The sequence below is a fragment of the Mirounga angustirostris genome, unplaced genomic scaffold (assembly GCF_029215605.1).
Source record: "Mirounga angustirostris isolate CCGP_5_RB_7025 unplaced genomic scaffold, mMirAng1.0.hap1 SCAF_10, whole genome shotgun sequence".
Classification (NCBI taxonomy): domain Eukaryota; kingdom Metazoa; phylum Chordata; class Mammalia; order Carnivora; family Phocidae; genus Mirounga; species Mirounga angustirostris.
Genome location: NW_026991718.1, coordinates 76179212 through 76198767, shown reverse-complemented (window position 1 = coordinate 76198767; position 19556 = coordinate 76179212). Strand labels below are relative to the sequence as shown.

At 48.3% G+C, this 19556-nt stretch overlaps 1 protein-coding gene across 1 annotated transcript in view; it reads left to right on the top strand.

Annotated features, from left to right (window-relative positions):
- FAM178B (family with sequence similarity 178 member B) overlaps positions 1-19556 on the top strand; it is a 121198-nt gene that overhangs the window by 41763 nt on the left and 59879 nt on the right. Inside the window, exons 7-8 of the mRNA XM_045885133.3 lie at positions 4240-4345; positions 8099-8183. Of these exons, the coding sequence (XP_045741089.1) occupies positions 4240-4345; positions 8099-8183 (191 nt within the window). The remainder of the gene's footprint in view (positions 1-4239; positions 4346-8098; positions 8184-19556) is intronic.

Genomic DNA, 19556 nt, shown 5'->3' with positions numbered 1-19556 from the left:
AAGTGGGTGCTCTTGGCATGGGGCGCAGGGCAGGTGCGGGAGACCTCAGCGCCTGGGCTCTGGGCCTCGTCCTCCCGGGCCACACCTACACAGGTTTCTGTGCAAGAACACGTCTCCTGGACCCCACAGCCCCGGGATCCGAGATGGCCTGGCTGGTCTGCCCTCATTCATCACCCAGCTGGATGTGTGACCTCAGGTCAGTTTCCTGGAACCAAAGTCACATGCCTTTATGACAGAAGCTGGTACCAAGGGCTGAACTTTTTCCTCCCTTGACAGCCGTTCAAAAGGAAATCCGATCCCCCTGAGTGGAGAAGCGTTGGGACCTATGCCCACATGCAGCTCAGAGGCCAGAGTGATCTCCCTGGGAAGGGTGGAGATTGCCTGCTGAATGATTCATGGTCCTCTCTGGGCCCCCACAGAGTGCGCTGGGGGCGGGGGGGGTTGTCCGCCGCTGTTCTGGAGAGGTGTTCACCGTGTGTGCTCAGAGAGCCCTTCCTCCAGGAACACGTCTGAGGGCAGGAGGCGGCGGGTGGGTCTGAGCCATGTGGATGTCCGTGTGCTTGTGCGCTGGGTCTCCCTGAGGCTGAGCTCGGGCTCCGGTTTTGCCAGGACCTCTTCCTCTTCCTGGTGTTGCTGGCAGGCGGGTCCGAGGACCTGGGGGGTGGGGGGAGTGGGGGGTTCCCTCAGGACCAGCCAAACAGTCCCTGGCTTCACACAGGACGGAAATCAGATGTGAGCCAGCAGAAGGTAAAAACAGAGTTTAGTGAAAATCTATAGAGAGAGACACAGATGGAGCATCCAGACCAGTGGGAAAGGAAAAGAACAGGAAGTCTCATCTTTGTTTGGGGTCTGAGTTTTTTACTGAGGATGGTGGCCTCATGTATGTGTCTCCTCAGACATCCAGGAACCAGTTAAAACAAAGACGAGGGCCCAGGTGTTATTCCTTGGAGCCAGGGGGTCTTCGTGTCCAGATGTCCAGTCCGCGGTCTGAAATACGCATATGATGGCTTCCTCCCCTCCTCACCTGGTTCCTCCTTAGGTGGTATCTATTCTAGAGATCATTAACTCCTTGTCCCTTACAAGGAAGACATAGGCTATTTGCATTACCAGGCATGTGTAAAGTGAGGTGGGGGTGCAGGTCCTAGCAAGAACAGAAACAGGATAAGAAGCAAAAGGGAAAAAAAAACGCTTTTTTTTCTCATGGGGTCCCTTCTGTCTCCCCGTCTCACTGGCAGGCCGGGGTTGAGGCCCGGGTGAAATAAATCCAGCAGTTAGAGTGTGGACAGAGCTGAGGGCCCAACTGGCTCCACCTGCCCCCCAAAATAAAGAGCCAGCGGATGCAGCCAGCCGGGGTGTTGCTGGGATCCCTGGACTCTTGACCCGAAGGGTGCTCACTCATCTTTAAACAAAGGAAAGAGAGAAAAAGAGGAACATGGATGAAAGCTCTGACCGTTATTCCTTTCTGTTCTCCCTAAACTTGCATTTGAGGAACTTGGCAAAGACACAGAAACTGATACCGTATAAATAACTACACTTGGTGCTTATCCCTCTGCCATCACTTGGGATTCCCAAGGCATTTGGATCCTTTACCCTCCAGGACTGCTGCCCAAAAAATAGATGAAGATAGAGAGCCTAGAGGAATGTTGACTTGGGCATCATCGGGAACACACAGTCCAAGTAGAAGGTCACAGCTCTGCCCAAGAGCCCAACCTGCTGACCCAAGCTGGCCTGTGTTTTGTTTGATTCCCCTTTGGGGCTGATCCCCCTCTCCTCACCACGGGGGCTGGGGGGTTAGCAGTATTCTGACCGTGACGGTCTCTCATCCCAGGTGGGAACCTCTCTTACTGGGATCCTCAGAGTGGACAGCTGGGGCTTCTCGCCCAGCCAGGCCTGCGTGGCATCTGCTGCCCAGAAGGCTCTGTCCCTCCCCTTCTCACCCCCGGGTCCTCTGACATTCTCAGGATGGCTTCTGACTTAGCATTGGCTTTGCAAAAGGCAAAGCACCCAGTTGGGCCCCATGTCCGCATTCTTGGCTTGTGCACATGAAGTGGGTTTTTGCAAACTTAACAAGTGATTCTGTAACCCAAGGTCTTTGAGCTTTCAGTGCACACACCTACTTTGCCCACCCTTTTCCTCCCGGCTTCCCCTCCTGCCGCAGATCAGGGCAAGGTCTGTGCAATCAGCCTTGTCCCTTGCATTGAAGGTGAGAAGGCTCGTGGTTCCCCTGAGGTGAAGCAGCACTCAGCTTGGGATCCAGCAGCCTGCAGAGATTCCTTGCATCTCATGGAGCTCTAAGCACAGAATTCCTTGAAAGCCATTCGCTTCAAGGCTTAGCTGGACCCCTCCTGCCTATCTCCTGCTCTTTGCCTTACAGGCCAAACCTCCCTGGGCAGCAATGAACTTGAAGGCAGACTGATCTTTTCTCTGGCAGAAACTGAGCTGCGAGGCTGGGGTAGCCAAAAGGAGACCTTGCAACCGAAGGGTAGCTCTCCCTCAGAGCAGCAGTTGGAAATGTGTTGATCTGAGCCCACAGGGGCTTGTACAATCAGTTCTCCTACTGAGAAAGTGGTGGGGTGCCCCCCCTGAGCGGAATGCCAGAGCTGGAGTCTCCTTAGAGTCCCTGGAGCACCAGCCTCCTTGCCACATGGCCTCTGGCCAAGACCTGCCAGTCCGTGAGGTCTTCCAGGCATTGTTCACTGGGGTATTGTCTGCACTCGGGGTGCTGTGCTTGAACCGCGCATGCATTGCAGGGTCAGCCCATGAAGTGTCCGTGTGGCGGAGCACGTGAATTAGAGCAGAGTGCGCCAGCAGCCCTGGGGTGCACACGGGTTCGTATGCACAAATAAAGGTCTATTTTAGAGCGGTCAGCTTCACAGACCTAGGAACAAAGCTGCTTTCTCCTCTGAACTTAAATAATTTGGAAAAAAATATACAATTTGTAAACTGCCTGGACATACTCAAGGAGACAGCAACTTGGCTCAGAGGAGAATCTTTGTTTTGGAGCATTCTGTTCCTGGCAGATTAAAATACGTCCTTTTTAAAAAGGAGAAGAGGTTGGGCTGACTGAAGAAATTTCTATCTAGTGATGACTTTAAACGGTGTCTGAAATGTTCTTTGTGTGGATTTGGCCATTAAAAAAAAAAAAAAGAACAGACCTGAAATTACTTTTTTCATTTCCTAGAATCCCTATTCATTGCCTTAGGAACATCATCTAGAACAAGAGAGCAGAGGAACATTCACAAAATGCAGAGAGAGTAGGAGCCGCCTTCCCCAAACCCACCCTCCCTGGGGGTAACCAGGAAGGGTGATGAAGTCCAGCCAGCCACTCTGAAGTGACTTCTGCAGCACCTTCCACCACAGGCCCTACGACCACATGAATCATTTCAACTCCTTTTACAGGGACCTGGGATCCTGCCTGTCCCCACGGTCTAGGGGGCGGGCGGCCGAGGACTCAAAGCTAGGCTCCTCTGCACGCTGGCCCTTTGATTCTGAGAGCTCAGGGCAGCAGGGAGAGGCCCAGCAGGGTCCCGTCGTGAGGGGAACCGCAGGGTAGGAGCCCAGGCAGGAGGCGAGTCTCAGTGACACCCCCCCCCCGTCCCCCAACTCTGCCCCTCCCGCGGTTTCTGAAGAATCCTCTGCGGCACCCTTGTTTGTTCTTTCCTTCCCAGAACGGCTCCGGCTTGGGCCCCTTTCTGTTATTTTCCCGTCTTCTCAGGTGTCCTTTGTGTCGGAAAAACACAAGACGGGGCAGAAACGCTCTGTGTAACCAGACCCCAGACTCGGGCCCCACATGGGTCCCGCGGGTAATTCCGCCTGTCCATGGCAGCCCGGGACCCTGGGCTGAGAGCCGTGACTCCCGGGTTCTCTCCTCACCTCCCCACAGGTTCCTCCTGCGACCTCAGTAAATCCCTTCGTGTCCCCCTCCGCCACGGGGAAAGGACAAAACGTACTGTCCAGTCGTGTGCTTAAAACACTGAGAGATGTTCATGGAGATCCAGTGATTCTGGCGATGGCGTGGGCTGTTTTTCCTTCTGACAGCTTCTGGCATCAGGGGCTCTAAGCGTTTGTGTCCCTAGCAGGTGCTGTCGTGATTCCGGCGTCCGGTGAGGCTGCAAATATGGAACACCCCCGCCCCCCCCACCGCCGCTTTACTGAGACAGGCGTGTTGAGGAAAGGCTGCTGGGCCGCCTGCGTGGAGGGCCCCCCACCCACCCCGACCTCACTCCTCTGCCTCCGCAGCTGCCCACTGGCCCAGCAGCTCTCCTTCCTGCGCACGGGCCTCCTGAGCAACCTCTACCTGCACGCCCCCGACTGCCCTGTGGCCCTGCTCCAGTGGCTCTTCCAGGTGAGGAGCACGGACCCGCCACTAGGTGGCGGGAGCACGCCGGCCGGACAGCACCGGCAGGGCCGCTGAGGGGGAGGATGGGCACGTCCCTTTTCTGACTTTGGGTGCTGCGGGGTGTGTCCCAGCCCGGGGCAAGAGGAGGGAGGGAGGCAGCCTAGGATGCCCCTGTCGTCTCGGAGTTCAGGCACCAGCCCGTGGTCTCGCTCCACTCCCCACCAGAGCGTGTGCCTCACGCCGTGTGGCCTGTGTCACCAGAAGCCCCCTCTCTGACTCCCCGCTACTCAGCAGGTGCTTCCCTTGTGTCAGCACTGCTCCTCGCTCGCTACTGCCAAGTCACAGGTCCGGGCCCTGCAGCGCCCTTGGAAGTGTGAAGGGCCCTCGTGAATTTACAGCTGGGTGTGTCCCAGGTGTTTGAGCGTTTGCCTCTCTCCGTGGAGTCGTAGCGTGCCTGGAAAAGTCTAGAACAGCTGCTCCGTATTCCCCTTTCTTCTCTTGCCCGGGCTGCTGGAACGTTTTGCCTTGGGGCAACATACATTCTGCCCCGGGCTTAAAACTTCCACCCTGAGGAAGAGCAGCCTGCATAACCCAGGGACCAACTGTTACCATCTGAACGCAAGGCATGAAGATGCTGGCCTTGGCCCCCACCCAGAGCCACCCCTGCCTGGGGATGGGCAGGTCACAAGTTCCAGCTGGTCTCATTCCTGCCAGTTGGGGCCTGGACCCCAGCTGTAAATTAGAGCCACCATGCAGGGTGGATTGTTCTAGGAACTCCTCAGGCTAGGCGGACTGGCTGCCTTCCAGAAAAGGCCCTCCAGCTCTCTCCTCTCCCTTCTGGGATCCTTCCCATGGTGCCCCTCCCTGCCCCAGAGGAAAAAGTCCCGCTCAGCTCCTGGGGCCCAGAGTGTGGCTGCTCCCCTCACCCCTCCCCCAAGCTCGATGGGACTGGCAGGCCTCGAACAGTGCTACCATTCTTCTCTACCCCTAGTCAGCGCAGCTTCTCTCGGCTCCTTGCACAGTATATGGCCAAATGCACAATCAGGCATTGGGAGGCACAAAGGGCCCATCTGAGACGTTGCCCACAGAGGGTCCTTGTGTGACCCTGACACAGCATGGAGTGCCTTCCCTGTCAGTCAGCCCGGGAGCAGGGGGTGAGCCCTGCCCGGCTCTGCTGGCTCTTCTCCCACCTCCAGTCACCTCAGCAGGGGGCCGTAGAACAGAGGACCCAGCCCCGAGGCCAGACAGATGCTAGGTGGGAGTTCCAGCTCTGCCCCGTACTACCCTGCGACCTTGGACGAGTTGTTTAATGTCAGCTCTCTGCCTCAGTTTCCTACTTTGTAAACTGGGACCGACAGTCCCAGGTGAAGACTAAGTGAGGAATTCCTGTGACCTGCCTTGTCCATAAGGCCCAGGGCCTGGACATCATGGGAAAGGGATGATGTTAGCGCAAAGGCTCTGGCTCTCCCCCTTCAGGAAGGAGAAATGAAAGCTCCTCCTCCCCCCACGGCTGAAGCCAGATAAGTGAAAAGGGTGCACTTGGCCTTGGGAGCCTTCTGGGCAAGACTCTACCCAACATCTTTGTCTCTGGAGGGGGAAGGAGGAGCAGGGCAGCTGAGGTCTTATAGGCCTTAGCAGGATGGACTCTTTCTATTTCACTTTGGAGGTTTTGCCACTTGGAACATATCTTCCTATAGTAACAGTAGCATTCATTCATTCATTCATTCTTAGGCATGGGTCAAACCCCTGCTACATAGTAAGCTCTAGGGATAGAAAGATCTTGGAAATGGTGTCCAGGTAAATGTGGCCACAGAATGTGGCCGTGGTGCTCAACCCACTTCAGAACCTCACATTGTTAGTGGGGAGTATGGTTGGGAGAAGGCAGAAATCCACGGGGGCTGCCTGAAGCTGTTGGTGGGATTCTCCTCAAGGTGCAGGGGCGGTTCCTGGGATCCAAGGGCAGGGATATGGCTGGGCCTCAGGAAAAGCTGGAACCAGGATGGGGAAGGTTTAGGGTCCCAGGACAGGCCTTAGTTTCTCTCTATTCACCAGGCTCCGTGGCCAAGGTAATTCCCAGGAAGGAGAGTCTTATTGGATCAACAAAGGTTAAGTGACAACCCCCCTCCCAGGTCCAATCAAAAGTAGCTAAGTGAGTAGGGTCACAGGCAGCTGGAGGCTCATATATATGCCTGGGGTTGATCTGAGAGCTAGGGGATAGGTGAGCTAGGCAGATTTCCCCAGCCCCACTCATTCAACTTTTTTGGGGAAGGACATCCTGAGTTCCCATGAAAACTAGATCCTGCTGTCCACCACCCTCCCTCTCCCTAGTGGAGTGTATGGTGGACCCTGGGTGGATGGGCTTTGGCCTTAGTGCTCACGAATTACTAAGCTCATCACTGGAGCCCTAGTGTGTACCTGGAGCAAGGTGAGCCTTGCTGGGGAGGGTAGACAAAAGCGGGTAGCATATGCTGTCAGTGAATGTATGCTCTTGTTGGAAAATGATAAGTATGAAGAAGTTACAAGAAGCTATGAGAGGAAGAGGAAGGCAGAGTTCTGGTATCATAGGCCTGGTCCTTTGGAGGAGGACTCTGAGACGTGGTTTCCCGGAGGTTCCCTGGGGAGGGCTCCCAAGAGCCATATCTCCGGCCGAGGGAGAGCCCCTGGGAGAAGGAGAAGCTGAGTGGCAGAGCAAATTCAACAGGCCACAGCCAGTTCTGCAGATACTCTGGAAACGGGGTGACCTTTTAGAGTTGTCCCAATTGAGGCAAGGGGTCCAGGCCTTCGGACTCCGGTATTGGCCAGGCCAGATAGTAGACTAAGGAGAGGGGGTGTGACCTTGACTGAGGCGCTCCCTCCCTGCAAGGTCAATGCCAGAGAGGGCCTTGGCTCAGAGCTCTCAGCAAGCAACAGCCCCTGGGGATGAGAGCTTCAGGCCTGAAGAGGGGATGTGCCCAGAGTGTCCACGCAACAGGCTTTGCTCAGCACTCTCAGAAGGATGGTATAATGTGCAGCACGGCTGACCACGGGCAGGAACAGGGCTGCCAAGGCACTGCCCCACCTCTAAGGCCTGGCCTCCTCTGTGTGTCCCCAGGCTGGATGGCCCTGCGGGGGGAGGGTGCTGTCCCATTGTTCATCTCCATGTCATGTTCTCTCCACATTGCAAATCCCCAGCCTGATGACCTTCAGACTCAAGGAGCATTCAGGTAAAGATCCCTGTGAGTTTGAGTCAGATGGGTGACCTGCACCCCCCACCAGGTTATTTGAGGATCCGTACTCAGTACCAAGTCCTTCCCAGAGCCAGTGGCCTAAAATGACTGTAAGTTAAGGCAGTGACCTGGAAAGGATGTAAGAATCATGGAGAGTAGCTGACTTGTCATTGTCCAGCTGAGTGTGCTTAGTGCTCTCGAGCGATGTCTCTTCCTCACACTGGCCCCTGTCCTGGAGGGGCATGGCTGTGGCCACAGGGAGTGAGGGGCAGAAGGACCAAGACTCTCATGCAGGGAGATGGACAGAGTTTCAAGTCACATAGGCCTGGGATTGAATCCTGGCTTTGCTGCTTACTGGCTGTATGACCCTGGGGAAGTTCCTTGACCCCTCTGAGCATGATTTCCTCATCTGTAAAATGTCAGTAAGGGCAATATCCTTCTACCACGTGGACTTGTGAGGGTTAAATGGGATTGATTTAATATGGAGTAATTAAGGTTTACTACTGTTATGCCAGCTAACCTAAACTGCTTTTTTTTTTTCCTCTTCTCCTAGCTGTTGACATGGCCTCCAGAAACTTCTTCAGGAGCCTTTAGTCTCCTATGGGATCTCAGCATGGATGGGCTCTTCCATCAGTCTGGTCAGTACTAGGGAGCAGGGTGGAGACCTGAGCCCTGAGTTCCCAAGCTCGGGAGCCTACATAGTACACAGCTCTCAGCAGCTGTGGAGCCCAGCATGCAGGAGAGGTGCTGGTAGGGACATTGCGTCACCACAACATGGAGACATCAGGCCATCTTTGGCTCTGGCTCCAGCATTAGTAAAAAGCTGAGCCAACAGGCTCCTTGGCACCTTGATCTGGCTTCAGATCCATGTCACTGTGGCCAAGTCCAGGCTGACCTCACAGACTCCTGGGATCCCAGAACAGTCTGGAAGGTGAGTTTTCTGGATTTAAGGGGACAGCCTTGCCTCTGAGTTCTTCCTGAGAGCCCCGGTTTGCTTGAGTGGGTTTCAGGAACATCTGCATCAAATCAGGGAATCTCCTTGTGTTGGAGTCACAAAAGGGGAAGGTCTTGAAGCTGTGCCCCCACCAGCAGTCCCTCTTGGCTCCTGGGACATCAGAGAAGCCCCTAAATTTGGTCCGGGCAAAAGTGAGAGCCTTGAGTCTATACCTTGGTCCTGGCATTGAAGGGGTGATTTAAGTCATCTTTATAGTTGAGGATGTTCAGAGTTCCACAGAGCAATCAATTTTCCTTTCAGTGGCTGTGCCCTTACCAGGCTGTCCTCATTTGGTACCTGAACCTAGACACTTGGGCACTGAAAAATATCATGTAGCCAGTGGAAAGGTGCTTACGGCAGACAAGGAGAGGGATTCACAAGTGTCCAGACTCCACCTTTGCCCACAGCTGTAGTCTGCCCACCCTCCTACTAAAACTCAAAAACACGTAGCTCGGAAGGCCAGTCATGGACCCACGATGCACCCTCAAGCCCCTGCCTCACCAGCCCTTTAGATTTCTGCTTTTGTGCCTCTTGGACTTCAGGAGTTGGCTGAGCTGAGGCCCATCTGTCAAATGAGAATATTCCAGCCTCCTCCTGCTCCCCCTCCCCCACCCTTCACCCCCCCCCCCCATCTGCACGCCGGGACCCTTGTAACTGAGGTCTTCTGAATAGCACTAGTCCTGGCATCCCCATCCTTTTCATAACCTCTGCCCCTGCAGCCTGGGCTGCCCTTTCTTGACCATCTGGGGCCTCCTCTGCTGCATGCCTGCCCTTTTGGGGAACAGAGGCCTTCCTTGTCCTGCTCTTCTCCTCCATGCACTGGTATGTGTCTCCTCCCGCAGGGGCAGAGGGGACGTCCCACTCTTCTCTGCTTCTTGCCATGTTGTGCCTGATTTGCCCTCCCATCAGGAGGGGCCAGGAACCTGCTCTGGAGTTCTCGGCCAGTTCAGCTCTGGCTCCAGAACATTTCTCATGGCATCACCTGAGAGCCCAGCCCAGGCTTCTCTTTCTCTCCCATTGGAATAGAGACTGGCCTAGAGAATTCCATGCCCAAGGTCGGGATCTTGACTGATTTGGGGAAAGTCAGAGGCCAGGTCCACAAAAGAACCGGAAGCAGGACTTAAACATATTTGTACACCCACATTCAGAGTAGCGTTAGTCATGATAGCCAAAAGGTGGAAGTAACCCAAATGTCACTGAAAGATGAGTGGATAAACAAAACATGGTATACACATGTAGTGGAATACTATTCAGTGTTAAAAAGAAGGGAAATTCTGACACATGTTACAACATGGATGAACTTTGGGGACCTTACGCTAAGTGAATAAGCCAGACACAAAAAGACAAATACTTTCCACTTATGGGAAATACCTACAGGTGTCAAATTCATAGAGACAGAAGGTAGAATGGTGGTTGTCAGGACCCAGGGGAAGAGACAATGGAGAGTTAGCGTTTAATGGGTACGAAGTTTCAGTTTGGGAGGATGAGAAAGTTCTGGAGATGGACAGTGGTGACGGTTGTCCAACAGTGGGGGTGTACTTAACACCATTGAACTGTGCACTTCAAAATGGTTAAGGTGGAAAACTTCATGTTATGTGTTTTTTTACCAAAATTAAAAACAAACAAGTTTAGAGACAAGAACTAGGGACCAGCAGAGAACCTACCAAAAGCTGGAACTACAAATCAACCACCAGTTCAAGAAGCATGTGCAAGGTTAAGTTAGATCCAGGATTGATATAAAAGGAAGTCATGCTGCTCAGGATTTGTTAGCAACTTGAGGTGCTCCGCAGGTCCCTGTCCTCTGTGGGACACAGCCCCCTGAGGCAGAACCTTGAGCTGCCTTCCCTCCCATTTGGAACTATAATTGCTGTACGTGTTTTCAGGTTGCCTGGCCTTTCAGAGATTTGCATGTGTGTACATTTTCATCCTTTGCTGGAGTCTGTGGTGATTGGCTGCTTTTCCCAGACTATCCTGGGAATATCACCTTTATCCCAACATGCCTCCCGAGTAAAGGGGGAGCTAAGGCAGGCCCAAGCTTCAGAGTGGACTGTCACAGGTGCACTCTGGGTCACTGGGGCTGAGGGCTGAACAGAGTTCAGGTTCAGGGGTCGCTGGAGTTTTGGGGTATGGTGGATACTGTTTTCCTAGATTGAGAAGAAGCCCAGGTCACCAGTTAAAAGTTCCTTGGTGAGCTTGGAGAATGGGGTGTTGCAGAACACTGACATTTTTCACTGCAGGGGGTGTTTATGCATTTATTTAGAAAACATGCATTGAGTGTGTCCTGTATTCGGTACCTTGCTAGACGGCAGAAGGAGATACAGGGATGAATAAGGCGCAGTTCCTGCCCTCAGAAGGCTGACAGCCAAGTGGGAGGGGATGAAACGCACAATTACAACAGGAGATGGCACAGCCACAAAACTGTGGGAATTCCAAAGAGAGGAAGATTACTTCTAGCCAGGTGGGGTGGGGGTTGCAGGGAGGCCGGAGACAGGGAGGGCTTTGTAGGAGAGAGGGCAGTTGATTCATCTCTCAAAGATGTATAAGGCAGGGATTGCAAACTCACTTGCCTGTGGGGACCAAGCAGGTCCATGACTAGAGAGCTCTTGCCTTGTCTAAGAGGCTAGTAGGTCTGGTCTTGCCAGATCTCTCTGTTTTCAAGAGAAGCTGTGTTTTAGTTAGTGTACTTTGGCTATAAGTAACAATTAAGAGAATTAAATACCCAATTAAGAGAAGTTTCTTATCTCACATGACAAGAAATCCAGAGGTGAGGGCTTCTGTAGTATATTCAGCAGATCTGTAGTATCAGGGCTCTGGCTTAGCTTTTATGTCTCCTTTCTCACTACTACTCCTCAAGGTTGCAAAATGGCTGCCATAACGCCAAGCATCATCATGTTCTCATGACACAGCAGTTCAAGGCAGAAAGAAGAGTGGAGGAGATGAGATCATTCCTTCTCGTACTTTTCTTTTTATCAGGACACTCCATTTTGTTTCATTAGACAGAACTGGGTCACAGGTTTTAGAGGACACTTGCCATGTTTTCTGACTGTCTGGTGCCCTTGAACACCCTGGCTATGTTTGAAGAATTTTTAGCCTCATGATCCTACCCCTCCAGGGTAGAATCCTGGAGACGCACTCTTCCAGCCTCCTTTCAAATATTTGAATTTTTAGTTTTGGAATTTCCAGTTAGTTCTATATAATTTTTTAAATAGTTTCTATTTCTCTACTGGGATTTTTTTTGTTCATTCAATATGAGCATATTTTCATTTACCACTTTGAGCATAGCTATAATAACTGCTTTAAAATCCATGTCTTTAATTATAACATCTGGATCATCTAATTCATTAACATGGAAAATTAAGTATGAAAGTGAACATTTATTTAAAATGAGTAGAGAAATCATACTAAATACTGTACCTTGGGAAGTTCAGGTCCCATTCTCCTGGATATCTTTAGGGTATTTTCCAGAAATGTTCATGTAGAAATGCCCACTGGTTATAGCCTGCCTTCCCTACCTAACCTAGAAATTCATAGGGGGGCCGTGCAAGGGAGGGCCCCAAAGCTTAAGCTTCATTAACTTTACAGTCAGTTGGCTTATGACGCGTAATAAACTGTTTTCTGTTCAAACAGCTAGAGCTTTTCTCCGTTGCCTGTGGCTCGGAGCTCTGATTGCTCCAGTAGCACCCCAGACCAATTCCTGCAGAGATAAGTGGGATGACATGGTTCATCCACAGAGGTGGACTGGGTTCCCTTAACAGGGAGGAAGGGGAGCATGGTTGTTGGATCAGGAGCCAGCAGAATCTGTCTTAGCCAGAATACCCACATTTATGTGACATCTCCTCTTGGAAACTAATTCAGTTAAAAGACCAAACCCCCAAACCCCCACTGTGAACCCATCTGCAGGCTCTATTCGACTGTAGATGGAATAGAGCTCCACTGGTTTGCAGCCCTGGGGGTAGGATTCAGGTGTGGAGCGATGCAAGGGAAGCAGGAAGCAGTGGGAACAAAGACAAGGAGGAGGGGAGAGTAGGACTTCCTTAAAGGGGGCAGAGTAGGGGATAAAACTGGATGTTTGGAGCCAGATCTTAGAGGACAGTGGGGGCCGTTGTAGACACAGTGAAGCTTTATTAATATTTATTTATTTATTTATTTTTATTTTTTTAAAGATTTGTTTATTTATTTGAGAGAGCGAGAATGAGAGAGAGAGAGAGTACATGAGAGGGGGGAGGGTTAGAGGGAGAAACAGGCTCCTCACCGAGCAGGGAGCCCGATGCGGGACTCGATCCCAGGACTCCAGGATCATGACCTGAGCCGAAGGCAGTCGCTCAACCAACTGAGCCACCCAGGCGCCCTTTATTAATATTTATTAAGATCGGTACAGAATTGGAGTTGTTTAGATGTAATTCACACACCATGTAATTCACCCTTCTAAAGTGTATGATTCAATATGATTCATAGAGTTGCTCAACTAAAATCACTATCTAATAATTCCAGAACATTTTCATCACCCTAGAAAAAAAAACTCATACCCATCAGTGGTCACTTCCCACCCCCCTCCTCCCAGCACCTGGAAACCCCTAATCTACATTCTATCTCCATGAACTTGCTTATTCTGGACATTTCATATAACTGGAATTATACAATATGCAACCTTTTGGGGTTTTTTTAAGATGTTATTCATTTGAGCACTCCTGGGTGGCTCAGTCAGTTAAGCATGTGCCTTCAGCTCAGGTCATGATCCCAGGGTCCTGGGATCAAACCCCGCTTCAGGCTCCCTGCTCAGCAGGGAGCTTGCTTCTCCTTCTCCCCCTGCGTGCACTCGCTCTCGCTCTCTCTCAAATGAGAGAGAGCGAGCAAAAGAGAACGAGTGGGGGGGGGTGCAGAGGGGCAGAGGTAGAGGGAGAAACAGACTCCCCTCCGTGCAGGGAGCCTGACGTGGGACTCGATCCCAGCACCCTGGGATCATGACCTAAGCCGAAGGCAGACACCCAACCAACTGAGCCACCCACGTGCCCCAATATGCAACCTTTTATGTCTGGCTTCTTTCACTTAGCATCATGTTTGCAAGGTTCATGTATTAGTACTCCATTCTTTTTTACAGCTGAATAATATTCCATTGTGTAGATATACCATATTTTATCCATTCATCCGTTAAAGGACACTTGGGTTGTTTCCACATTTTGGCTATTGCAAATAATGCTACTATAAACATTTGCACACAAGTGTTTATGGGGACATAAGTTTCAGTTCTCTTGGGTATACACTTAAGAGTGAAATTGCTGGATCATGTGGTGACTGTATGGTTGATTTTTTGAAGGACTGCCAAACTATTTTCTGAAGTGGCTGCATCCTTTTACATTCCTACCAGCCATGTATGAGGCTTCCAGTTTCTTTACACCCTTGCCAACATTTGTTATTGTCCATCTTTTAATAGCCAAGCTAGTGGGTGTTAAGTGGTATCTTGTGGTTTGGATTTACATTTCTCTAATGACTAATAAGGATGTTCAGCATTTGTTCATGTACTTAGTGGCCATTTGTATATCTTCTCTGGGGAAACATCTATTCAAGTGCTTTGCCCATTTTTTTATTGGGTGGTTGGGTTCTTTTTTTGTTGAGTTGCAGGAGTTCTTCATGGACTCTGGATACTAGACCCTTATCAGATATATGATTTGCAGATATTTTCTCCCATTCTGTGGTTTATCTTTTCACTGTCTTGATGGTGGACTTTGATGCACAAGGTTTTTTTTTAGTTTAGTTTTGCTTTGTTTTGCTTTGAAGTAGGCTCCACACTGGGTGCCCCTGATGCACAAGTTTTAAATTTTGATAAAGCCTAATTTATGTATTTTTTTCTACTGTTGGCTATGCTTTTGGTGTCAAAGCACCATTTCCTAGTCCAAGGTCATGAATATTTTTCCCTTATGTTTCCTTATGAAAGTTTTATAGTTTTAAAACGCTCTTGCTTTTAGCTCTTTAGTCCATTTTGAGTTGGTTTTTTTATGTGGTGTGAGATAAGGGTCCAGCTTTATTCTTTTGCATGTGGATATCCACTTGCTGAAAAGCACTGTTTGTTGAAAAGACTATTCTTTCTCCATTGAGTTGGCATTCTTGTTGAAAATCAATTGACCATAGATATATGAGTTTATTTCTGGATTCTCATTTCTATTCCATTGATTTTTTTAAAAAGATTTTATTTATTTATTTGAGAGAGAGAGCAAGAGAGCGTGAACACAGAGGGAGAGAGAGAAGCAGACTCCCCGCTGAGCAGAAAGCCCTATGTGAGGCTCGATCTCAGGAGCCTGAGATCATGACCGGAGCTGAAGGCAGATGCTTAACTGACTGAGCCACCCAGGAGCCCTTATTCCATTGATTCATATATCTCTATGCCAGTACCCCCAATTTTTTTTTTTTTTTTGGATAGAGCATGAGCTGGGGTGGGAGGGGCAGAGGGAGAGAGAGAATCTTTTTTTTTTCTATTTAGAATGCAACTTTCTTTTTTTCTAATTTAAATTCAATTAGCCAACATATAGTACATCATTAGTTTTTGTTGTAGTGTTCAGTGATTCATTAGTTGTGTATAACACTCAGTGATCATCACATCACATGCCCTCCTCAATGCCCATCACCCAATTACCCCATCCCCCTCTCCAGAAAGAGAGAATGTTAAGCAGGCTCTGCACTCAGTATGGAGCCCAACATGGAGCTCAATCTCACTACCCTGAGATCATGACCTGAGCCAAAATCAAGTGGGGCACTTAACCCACTGAGCCACCCAGGTGCCCAGTAACCCAAATTCTTTTTTTTTTTTTTTTAAAGATTTTATTTATTTATTTGAGAGAGAGAGAATGAGAGACAGAGAGCATGAGAAGGAGGAAGGTCAGAGGGAGAAGCAGACTCCCTGCTGAGCAGGGAGCCCGATGCGGGACTCGATCCCGGGACTCCAGGATCATGACCTGAGCCGAAGGCAGTCGCTTAACCAACTGAGCCACCCAGGCGCCCAGTAACCCAAATTCTTGATCATTGCAGCTTGCAGTATTGAAATTGGGAGTGTGAGTCTTCCAGCTTTGCTCTTTTCAAAATTATTTTGGCTATTCTGGGTCTCTTGTATTTCCATATTAATGTATGGATTTATTTTAAATTATTTTATTAATTAATTTATTTAAAAAAATAAAAAATTTATTTTAAATTAATTTATTAATTTAGGATGGTTTATCAACCTCTGCAAAAATGACAGCTGGGGTTTTGATAGTGATTGTGTTGAATCTGTAGGTAACTTTGAGTATTACTGCCATCTTAATAATATTGAGTCTTCCAATCCATGAATATGAGATATATTTCCATGTACTTAGATCTTTCATTTCTTCCAGTACTGTTTTGTGGTTCTCAGTGTGTAAGTCTTATATTTATTTTGTTAAATTTATTCCTAAGTATTTTATTTTTTTATGAGATTTTTTATTTATTTGAGAGATAGAGCACAGGAGGGGGAGGGGAGGAGCAAGGGAGATGGAGAAGCAGACTCCCCGCTGAGCAGAAAGCCCCATGTGGGGCTCTATCCCAGAACCCTGGGATTATGACCTGAGCGGAAGGCAGATGCTTAACCAACTGGGCCACCCAGGCACCCCTTACTATTTTTGATGCTATTATAAATGGAATTATTTTCCTCATTTTCTTTTCAGATTGTTCCTTGCTGGTGTGTAGAAAGAGAACAGATTTTTGTATACAGACCTTATATTCTTCAACCTTGCTGAACTCGTTTATTAGCCCTAATCATTTTTTTAATGGCAGAATTTGGTTTTGAAAGCAAACATGTTCTTGTGCAACTAATTGCTTAAAAGAAATGACCTCATGTTTCTTTAACAAACATGCTTTGGCCGTGCCAGTGTAGGACTGGCCAGTAAGTCTGCCAAGCACTGAGTAGGCAGCAGTGCCTGGAAAAAAGGAGCTCCATCAATGAGATCGAAACACTTGAGAGAAGGAGGAAAACACGCGTAGGTTCTGTCCTGTTAGCTTCCAAGACAATGTTGTTCATTCTTACCTACCCATTCCATTCCCTACCAGCTTCTATGATATTTGTGTAGGAGGGGAAGAATATAACAAAATAAAATGACCCTGGCCAGTACATTCTTTGGATTTTTTTTTTTTAAAGATTTTATTTATTTGACAGAGAGAGAGACAGTGAGAGAGGGAACACAAGCAGGGGGAGTGGGAGAGGGAGAAGCAGGCTTTCCGCTAAGCAGGGAGCCTGATGCGGGGGCTCGATCCCAGGACCCTGGGATCATGACCTGAGCTGAAGGCAGACGCTTAACGACTGAGCCACCCAGGTGCCCCCCTTCTTTGGACATTTTTTAAGTGAGTGAGAAATTTAGTTCTCAGAACGAATTAGTTTCATTTTCATGAGCAGTGTCTTTGGACACTTTGTTCTTCCTCACATGGTCACCATGCTTTTTCCCTTTGTCCCTGGGGCTCCAGTATTACAGTCATCGGGGCTTTGGGGCTCTCTGGGACAGGCCCCTGTTTTGTGGGTCACTTTCTTTTCTTGCTTGTATTCTGTCTCCCTCCTTCTCTTCTCTACCCTCCTTCCTTATTTCCTCTCAGATAATATTTATAAGATTGCTGCTTGTAAAAAGAATAAAACAAAACAAAACAAAGACCAATAACCTCACTAGCGGGACGCCTGGGTGGCTCAGTCGGTTAAGCGTCTGCCTTCGGCTCAGGTCATGATCCTAGGGTCCTGGGATCGAGTCCCGCATCGGGCTCCTTGTTCCGCGGGGAGCCTGCTTCTCCCTCTACCTCTGCCTCTCTCTCTCTATCTCTCATGAATAAAAAAATAAAAAAAAAAAAAAATCTAAAAAAAAAAAATAACCTCACTAGCTAGGTAACCCCTGTTGTTATCTTAAAGTATTCTATGTATCAAGTGCAGAAAAGTCAAATATTAGAGACAGGTGCAAAATGAAAAGTGAAAGCCTCCCTGCCTAACCACTCCCCATGGCCACTTCTCCCCAGATAGTCATTATTAAGAGTCATTATTTCTTGTGATGATTTCCAGGAGCAAAAGCATATTGATCTTGTATGCTATAACCTTGATAAACCCCTCCTTTGTTGAGAATTTTTATCAGGAATGGATGTTAGCTTTTGAGATGGATTATGTGGTTTTTCTTCTTCAGTCCCTTAATATGGTGAATTACATTGACTGATTTTTGAATGTTTGTTTATTCATCCTTGCATTCTGGAATAAATCCTACTTGGTCATGATGTATTAATTTTGTATGTATTTTTGGATTCAATCTGGTAACTTTTTGTTGAGAACTCTTAACATTTATGTTCACAAAGGATATTAGTCTGTAGTTTTCTTTTTCTGGTTTTGATATCAGAGTAATACTGGCTTCATAGAACGTGTTAGGAAGTATTTCCTCTTCTTCAATATTCAGTTTGTATAGAACTGGTATTATTTCTTCCTTAAATGTTTGGTAAAATTAGCCAGTTGAGCCATCTGTGCCTTGAGTTTTCTTTATGAGAAGATTTTTAATTACAAATCCAATTGTTAAAAATAGATATATGGCTATATATGTTATCTGTTTCTTCTTGAGTGAGCTCTGTTAGTTTGTGTCCATTTCACCTGAATTGTCTAATTTATCAGCATAGGTTTGTTCATAATATTCCCTTATTATCTTTTTAATGTCTGTTGGATCAGTGATGATGACCTCTCATTCTGATACTGGTAATTTGTGTTTCTTTCTTCAGTCAGATCAGTTGGGTTTCAGGTTTATCAACTTTATTGATCCCAAAGAACCACCTTTTGGTTTCGTTGATTTTCCTTAAAGTTTTTCTGTTTTCTGTTTTACTGATTTCTGCTCTTACCTTTATTTCCTTTCAAATTTTACTTGTTTGGAGTTTGATCTGCTCTATTTTCTCCCAGTATTTTAAGATAGAAACTTAAATCATAGTATCTCATCTTTTTTTATTTGTTGTCAAAACTAGCTCATCATCATCATCTTTTTTTTTTTTAGATTTTATTTTTAAGTAATCTCCACACCCAACATGGGGCTCGAACTCACAACCATGAGATCAAGAGTTACATGCTCCACCAATTGAGCCAGCCAGGCACTCCAAAGCTCATCTTTTTTAAATTCACCTTTTAACACATACATGGCATATTAGCATCAAGGTACATTTTTAGAGCTTATAAATGTATATTTGTTGGAGGTACAAATTTAAAAATTTTTAATGATGGATGTGCACCATCAGAAAAGTTTTAGGGAGCAGCAGAAGCAGTCTTTGATTGGAGCTGCAGGCTGATGCCTTCCTAGGAATTTTGACATATTGTGGGAACATGGGGATGCGTGACGGGTGACAGAGCATAGGATGGGGTGGATGGAGTGGAGACAGGATGTCTGACAGTCGCTCCCTTGGGAAGAACCCTACAGCAGCATGGAGCAGCATCAGGGCACAGATGGAGCTTGGCAGTCCGACTATCAGCGTCCTCCGAGGGGCCAGCACTGAGCACTCAGGTTCATTTCCAGAGTTGGCAGTAATAACATCGGTGAAGCACTGGGTGTAGAGTGGACGCTCAAAATACGATAGCTATTATCAAAGCAAAAACATATTTCTTTATGACTTAGAGATCGTTAGATAAACTAAAGGATCTAAGCAGCACAAATACTCTGCTCCCTCTTCTTAATTCCTCTAGTTCTGTTTTGGCCATTCCTGTGTCTCTCTATTCTCAGATGATTGGTTTTTGGTTTTTTTTTTAAAGATTTTATTTATTTATTTGAGACAGACAGAATGAGAGAGAGAGAGCACGCACATGAGAGGGGGAGGGTCAGAGGGAGAAGCAGACTCCCTGCCGAGCAGGGAGCCCGATACGGGACTCGATCCAGGGACTCCAGGATCATGACCTGAGCCAAAGGCAGTCACTCAACCAACTGAGCCACCCAGGCACCCAGATGATTGGTTTTTGGTTTTCTTTTTCTTTTCTCAGATGGCTTTTAAGCAGTCAAAAATCCCTTAGTCTGTCTGTTCAGTT